We start from the raw sequence: 8,367 nt of genomic DNA, 5'->3' as shown, positions 1-8,367 counted from the left end.
TGTCCACACAGGACCAGTTGGAAGTTGCGTTTATTGCATATGTACAATCCAGCGTACGGTAAACATCTTCAGGATGATAATAAATTGTGGCCTGTGTGGCAAAAATGTCCCAGTCGTGGCTCCCAAACCGCTTGGAACATCACAAGGACGGCGAACTTTGGCTTCCACGTAGACATTACTTTCCAAACTGGAAGCAGGAGAACAAATGAAGGTGCGCACGCTGTTAATCTGAGGCACTGTAGTTCCTTTTACACACGGATTCCTTCGCCTCGGGAGTCCTTCATTTTAGTCCGCCATGCTGTCCGAGAAAGACCCTCGACTCCTCTGGGTCTGCTCGAGCCGGTTCAGGATGAACTGGCTTGTGTCAATGAATCTCTCCACGCAGTTGACAAAGCATGTTTCTGTCCTAGAGTCCATCTTTGGGCCCGGTTTCTCCATACAGTTCTCCTGGGCAGGAGGAAAACAACATAAAATCAGGTTATGTTATTGACCATTGAAAAAAATCCCATAAGGTTTAATTTTATTAACAGAAATCCTACAAAACAGAACTGAGATATATAGAATATTTTCTACTGTGAAGTTAGTTTCACATTGGATATTTGCCTTCTGTGCACATGATGTGCAGGTACCACCAATAAAGTATTACAGATTGTAAAAAATAAATACATATATATTCTAAGTTAAAACAACAACCTATGATCAGTTTAAATAATTTGTCCTTTTTTTTTTCAATGATCTGAACGCTTTTAAAAAAGCCATTATTTTTTAATATAAAACATTCATATTAAAATCCCTTAAAAGTCCAAATAAAAATGAGGTGCTCCTACAAAGGTAGCACTACTAATAGCAATAAGTCCCTCATACCGATAGCCATCAGACTATAATGCATACGTTCCTTTTTGACTGTACTTAAATGTATAATAGACTGTATATATATTATTCACATGTGAATAATGCTGTATAATAGACTATTTATGTTATTCACATGTGAATAATGCTGTATAATAGACTGTATTTATATTATTCACATGTAAAAATACCTTAATGTTTATTGTCTATTGTGAGCGAACTGTGGTGCTGAATTCCCCCCAGGGATCAATAAAGTACTTTCTATTCTATTCTATTATAATATATCAGGTGGAATTAGGTTCTTAGGTTGCATTACCTGAAAACTATTGCAAAACCCCCTGATTGTTTACATTTAAATTAGAAATAAAATCTAATAAATTATATTAGAAACAAATGGCATTGTACAATATTACTTGAGTAGGACTAATTGCCTGACCTGGTTATAGATTAATTGTTGGTTTTATTTAGAATATATGCACTTTTTAACACAATAGCAATTAATCGACAGTCCCTAAGCATAGAACCACCACCAGTGTTGAGAGCGGCACTTCGCCAGTGAGCTCCCTGCACCAAGGCGGAGGAGTCCGGGCACACTGAGAGGGCGCTGCCCCTGTAGATACGGAGGTGAATATCCAACTTCACAGCGGTGGAATATTCTGTATTTAAATGAACTAAACCTCAAGCTTGTAATGTTTTTTTTTTTAACGTTTTGTGGACGTAAAACTATTAGGGTTTCTACTTAAAAGTGACATATAAAATGTTTTTTTTTGACGTGCCTAAACGCAACAACCAGCGCGTGAGTGTCCAATAAATCTGCCACTCTGACAGGACCCTGAACTCATCACCAGTCTGGTGGGCTCACGCCGACTCGCCTCGCTAAACATTAGCGTTAATTCAGCGCGAACGACGCAGGTAAAAATCGAAGAGGAATCCTATAAATATGTCTGCTGGCCCGGTAAACACGTGAGTCGTAATTTAGCTTTATTTCGTCGAGGTTTAGTGTCACTTGGGTTAACAACAGACTCGAATGAAATACAAATAAAAGCATATACTTGCTCCTGTAAGTCAAAATCGAGCACAAACGTCAAAATAGCTTCCAAGTGTCCAAAAGCTACTAGCTTACTCACCCAGCAGACCTCCGTCATTTGGTGCACCAGCTGCTGAAATCGTTGCTTCTGAGACTCAACCTCAATGAACTGCTGGAGCTGAGGGTCCGTGCTCGCTGCCTTCCCGTCCATATTGGCATAAAATGCAACTTAAGCCTGACGAATGTTCGAATATGGAGCAGTTTATGCCAGAATGCTGACCTTCACGTGCAGGAACTGTGCTGCCGGATACCGGAAGTAGAGAAACCAATCACAGAGCGCGCTGGTGTGACGTCAAAACACAGCCCTGACTCTGTAGCTCAGGGGTCCCCAAACTTTTTGACTCGGGGGCCGCATTGGGTTAAAATAATTTGGCCGGGGGCCAGGCTGTATATATATATATATATATATATATATATATATATATATATATATATATATATATATATATATATATATATATACACATTGTCTTTATAATCCGTTTTGTCATTGAACATAAAAGAAAGGGCATCTCTATCCTCCTTCAAAACCGCAATAAAAGTACACCTCCAGGCAGCTACAACCCTAAACTAACACCCTTCCCGGATTGTTAATAATCAAATGTAAACAATCAAATGCAGATACTTTTTCTTATGCCTTCTGATCTCTCTCTCTCTCTCTCTCTCTCTCTCTCTCTCTCTCTCTCTCTCTCTCTCTCTCTCTCTCTCTCTCTCTCTCTCTCACTCTCTGATGACTGATGACTGATGATAACAACCAAACTTAACCCTCCACACCCCGGATTGTAAATAATGTAAATAATTCAATGTGCTTATCTTGTGTGATGACTGTATTATGATGATAGTATATATCTGATAGTATATATCTGTATCATGAATCAGTGGACCCCGACTTAAACAAGTTGAAAAACTTATTCGGGTGTTACCATTTAGTGGTCAATTGTACGGAATATGTACTTCACTGTGCAACCTACTAAAAAAAGTCTCAATCAATCAATCAAAACATCAATTAACATTGATGTTCATCAACATTTAACATTGTCACGTTCTCGATGGGAAAATTCATTTTTAGACAATATGATTTGCCTGAGCGGCTAGGAGACACCAAGAGTAACAAGCGGTAGAAAATGGATTAGAAAGGAAAGATTTAAAAAAATAAATACTGTAAATAAATAAAATAAAATAAAAAGACTTTTTTTTACTTGGGACTTCCTGTGGGCCAGATTTTGGATGCTGGGGGGCCGGATCCGGCCCGCGGTCCTTAGTCTGGGGACCCCTGCTGTAGCTGGACAGTAGGTGTGTGGTAAAAAATCGATTCGAATTCAAATCGCCATTCTCACGTTGTACGATTCAGTATCGATTCTCATTTTTCAAAAATCGATGTACTTTTTAAAAAAAATTATTTTATTTTTTTATTTTTATTTTTATTTTTATTTTTATTAATCAATCCAACAAAACAATACTAGAGATTTCGATAAATGCTTCAAAATGTAATATCGGAAATTATCGGTATCGGTATCGTTTTCTGTTTTAATTTTTTATTAAATCAACATAAAAAACACAAGATACACTTACAATTAGTGCACCAACCCAACCCAAACCCGACCCAGCAACACTCAGAACTGCAATAAACAGAGCAATTGAGAGGAGACACAAACACGACACAGAACAATCCAAAAGTAGTGAAACAAAAATGAATATTATCAACAACAGTATCAATATTAGTAACAATTTCAACATAGCAGTGATTAAAAATCCCTCATTGACATTATCATTAGACATTTATTTAAAAAAAAGAACAATAGTGTCACAGTGGCTTACACTTACATCCTATCTCATAAGCTTGACAACACACTGTGTCCAATATTTTCACAAAGATAAAATAAGTCATATTTTTGGTTCATTTAATAGTTAAAATAAATGTACATTATTGCAATCAGTTGATAAAACATTGTCCTTTACAATTATAAAAGCTTTTTACAAAAATCTACTACTCCGCTTTCATGTCAGCAGACTGGGGTAGATCCTGCTGAAATCCTATGTATTGAATGTATAGAGAATCGTTTTGAATCGGGAAAATATCGTTTTTGAAACGGGAATCGCATTGAATCGAAAAAAAATCGATTTATAATCGAATCGTGACCCCAAGAATCGATATTGAATCGAATCGTGGGACACCCGAAGATTTGCAGCCCTACTGGACAGTGCTTGATTCTGTATGAAAATGAATTTTACCTTTTCAACCTCATTATACTATTGGCTAAGTTTTATATTCATAAATGTAAGTTTCTCAATAACCGACCTGTTTTTTGTGCCTTAAAAAAAATAATTAAAACACTCTCTACCTATAACAACCAAAAAGCTGTGAAAACTATGATGCCGTGTTCCAAATTTGGATTATTTACGGAACTTGTGTGAGCCTATGGCTTTACACTTTGTTACATATATATATTTTGCATTCTATTTGAGTTACTTTATTGAGTTTACAACCCCCTGGTGCTGTTTGTACTGTTTCTGTACTTGTTTTGTTTATTATTATTTATTGATTGTATGTTACATCCATCCATTTCCTACCGCTTGTCCTTTTTGAGGTCGCGGGGGGTCTGGAGCCTATCTCAGCTGCATTCGGGCGGAAGGCGGTGTACACCCTGGACAAGTCCCCACCTCATCGCAGATTGATTGTATGTTACATATTATAAATAAAGGTTTATAAAATAAATAAATAAAAAAAAAAAAAAGACAGTGCTTGATTTATTACATTTTCGGCCCGGAGCTGGCTTTACTAACCCTAGGCTAATCATAAAAATAAAAAAAAAGTACCAACTATTGTCACACACACGCTAGGTGTGGTGAAATTAACCTCTGCATTTGACCGATCCCCTTGTTCCACCCCCTGGGAGGGGAGGAGAGCAGTGAGCAGCAGCGGTGGCCGTGCCCGTGAATAATTTTTGGTCATCCAACCCCCAATTCCAACCCTTGATGCTGAGTGCCAAGCAGGGAGGTAATGGGTCCCATTTTTATAGTCTTTGGTATGACTCGGCCGGGGTTTCAACTCATGACCTACCCATCTCAGGGCGGACACTCTAACCACAAGGCCACTGAGCAGGTAGAAAAATAAATCTTTGTAACATATTTAATCACATATTACAGAACATTACCTGGAACATAAAAATAAGATGTCAGTTTTAAATTTTTGGAACTGCACTTTTTAGGAATTTTGCCTATCATTCGCAATCCTTACGTGAGACAAGCACAAAGTTGTTTTTCTTTGTATTATGCATTCTAACTTGTAAATAAACTTTAGTAAAAGTCAGCTAACAATAAGGTCAGTGGTCAAATGCACTATTCCGCCTATAAAGTGCGCTAAAAAACCTCCATCAACATTTCATATACACATTAAAGGTTATGAGTAATTTAGTAACAGGCACATTCATAGTAACATGTCATATTTTCGTATTTTGCTTATTTTAAGCAAACAGCGGTGTGTTATTTTAACAGAATTATCACATTAGCCATTTCCCTCAACAATAACAACACTACGGGCGGTATTGCTCGGTTGGTAGAGCGGCCGTGCCAGCAACTTGAGGGTGGCAGGTTCAATCCCTGCTTCCGCCATCCTAGTCACTGCCCTTGTGTCCTTGGGCAAGACACTTTATCAATCAATCAATCAATGTTTATTTATATAGCCCTAAATCACAAGTGTCTCAAAGGGCTGCACAAGCCACAACGACATCCTCGGTACAAAGCCCACATAAGGGCAAGGAAAAACTCACCCCAGTGGGACGTCGATGTGAATGACTATGAGAAACCTTGGAGAGGACCGCATATGTGGGTAACCCCCCCCCCCCCAGGGTACCCACCTGCTCCCAGTGCCACCTACTCTGGTTCAAATGTAACTTAGATATTGGGTTTCACTATGTAAAGCGCTTTGAGTCACTAGAGCGGCATGGCGTAGTGGGTAGAGCAACCGTGCCAGAAACCTGAGGGTTGCAGGTTCGCCTCCCGCCTCTTACCATCCAAAAAAAAAAAATCGCTGCCGTTGTGTCCTTGGGCGGGACACTTCACCCTTTGCCCCCGGTGCCACTCACACCGGTGAATAGAATGATGAATGATAGGTGGTGGTCGGAGGGGCCGTTGGCGCAAATTGCAGCCACGCTTCCGTCAGTCTACCCCAGGGCAGCTGTGGCTATGAAAGTACCGGTAGCTTACCACCACCAGGTGTGAATAAATGATGGGTTCTACATGTAAAGCGACTTTGGGTACTTAGAAAAGCGCTATATAAATCCCAGTTATTTTTTAGAGAAAAGCGCTATATAAATATAATTCACTTCACTTCACTACTATGCAGACTTCATGAAATCCATTAAAGTCTACTTTAGGACACATTATGATCCAGAACCTTTCATTTTCATGCCTGAATATAAAGAGGATGAGCTACAAGTTTTAGAATTTTGCCTATCATTCACAATCCTTACGTGAGACGAGCACACAGTTGTTTTTCTTTGTATTATGCATTCTAACTTGTAAATAAACGTTGGTAAAAGTCAGCTAATAATGGAGTCAGTGGTGAAATGCACTATTCTGCCTATAAAGTGCACTATAAAACCTCCATCAACATTTATATACATATTGTAATTTTATATGTAATTTAGTAACAGGCACATTCATAGTAACATGTAATATTTACGTATATTGCTTATTTTTTTATCATTATATTATTATTTTTATTATATTATATTTATTAGTTAGTCATTCACATCGACGTCCCACTGGGGTGAGTTTTTCCTTGCCCTTATGTGGGCTCTGTACCGAGGATGTCGTTGTGGCTTGTGCAGCCCTTTGAGACACTTGTGATTTAGGGCTATATAAATAAACATTGATTGATTGATTGATTTTAAGCATACAGCGGTGTGTTATTTTCACAGAATTATCACATTAGCTATTTCAACAACAACACTATGCAGACTTCATGAAATCCATTAAAGACTACTTCAGGACAAATGATGATCCAGAACCTTTTATTTTCATGCCTGAATATAAGAAGGATGAGCTAAAAGTTTTAGAATTGTATTGCTAATTAGATTTTTTTAAACATCAAGCAGCACTGTTGCTAAGTATTAAACAAAAAATACAAACTACGAACATAATAAAACAATCACTTACTGTCCGATGTCTGCTTTCACTGGGATGCCGACTGATGGGATGTTTATATCTTCCCGTTTAGATGTAGAATTAATCCTAATCTAACTGGAGGTAAAAAAAAAAAAACGGATTAAAAGATGGTCGCAAACTTTCTCGCCATTTAGAATGAACTTTTACCAACTCAGTGGCGATGCAATAGCTCGATATGTCAATATAGCTGCATAAGATAGTTAGCTCTCCGTGATCAATGCGCCACTAAAAATAGTTTGTCTGCATTAGTGCTTATAATAATACTTGGCTAATATTCAGGTCACAAGATGTAAATTAAGTAATTTAGGCGGTTTTTGAATGTTTTTCAGAGGGTTTTATGGGTGCAATAGTGTACTCCTATTAGCTGCATTGTTGGCCCCTTCTTAATGGCCGTATTTTACGATTTAGAATGCTTTAAAAAAAAGAACAAGATATGTGTTCTTGTCCTACATTGGGATTGTGAATGATGGGCAAAATTCCCAAAAAGTTTAGTTCCCCTTTGACATCTTTAATGTACAATATGTATTTAAAATGTTTTCTATATGCAAATCTCGGTGGAAAATTTTGGTCACCCCGGTTTTAAAACCGATAAACTCATGAAAGGCAGAAAAATAAAAGTCAGTTTTCCTGAAAATAATTGTCTTAGGTGAAATTAATAACCCAGCAGGCACAATTGATACAACGTTCATTTTACGTACATGTCATTTAAACTGACTTTAAAACAACGTTGCAAAATAGTTGTATTTGTATATTGAGACAACGTTGATATCCAACGTTGGCTCCATGTCGTTGGATGAGAAATGACCAAATTTCGACGGTCAAATCAACCTCACAACCTGACATTGAATAAATGTTGTCAAAAAGCATGTTGTTTCAACGTTGTATTTGTGTTGTAGCGTGTTGGTTTGGAAATAACCAAATTTCGACGGTCAAATCAACGTCACAACCCGACATTGAATAAACATCAAAAAGCATGTTGTTTCAACGTTGTATTTATGTTGTAGAATGTTGGTTGGAAAATAACCAAATTTCAATAGTCAAATCAACGTCACAACCCAACAATAATTAAACATTGTCAAAAAGCATGTTGTTTCAACATTATGTTTGAGTTGCTCAACGTCAGGACCTAATTCAACAAGTTCTCAATGTCGTTTTATTGTCTTGTGCCTGCTGGGAAGCCTCTATAGTTAAAAAAAAAAAAGTGTTTATTTTTTATGCAATGTCCTTTGCAGTGGACAATGGTATCTATTGCTACACTGTTT

At 37.6% G+C, this 8,367-nt stretch overlaps 1 protein-coding gene across 1 annotated transcript; it reads right to left on the bottom strand.

Annotated features, from left to right (window-relative positions):
• Positions 1-42: 42 nt before the first annotated feature.
• timm8a (translocase of inner mitochondrial membrane 8 homolog A (yeast)) lies at positions 43-2,233 on the bottom strand. Its single transcript, XM_061976714.1, has 2 exons — positions 1,977-2,233; positions 43-447 (listed from the first exon to the last, which is right to left on the bottom strand). Exons 1-2 carry the CDS (start codon positions 2,085-2,087, stop codon positions 286-288), a joined length of 273 nt encoding a protein of 90 aa, XP_061832698.1. The 5' UTR covers positions 2,088-2,233; the 3' UTR covers positions 43-285.
• Between the last annotated feature and the right edge of the window lie 6,134 nt (positions 2,234-8,367).

Source organism: Nerophis lumbriciformis, linkage group LG16 (assembly GCF_033978685.3).
Source record: "Nerophis lumbriciformis linkage group LG16, RoL_Nlum_v2.1, whole genome shotgun sequence".
Taxonomy (NCBI): Eukaryota; Metazoa; Chordata; class Actinopteri; order Syngnathiformes; family Syngnathidae; genus Nerophis; species Nerophis lumbriciformis.
Note: the sequence above shows the minus strand (reverse complement) of the source record. Positions and strands in the feature narration are given on the sequence as shown.

Excerpts from the sequence above, each read along its gene's own strand:
- timm8a (XM_061976714.1), bottom strand. The coding sequence starts at position 2,087 with ATGGACGGGAAGGCAGCGAGCACGGACCCTCAGCTCCAGCAGTTCATT. Across the intron at positions 448-1,976 it reads AAATGACGGAGGTCTGCTGG|GAGAACTGTATGGAGAAACC; the intron begins GTGAGTAAGCTA and ends CCTCCTGCCCAG.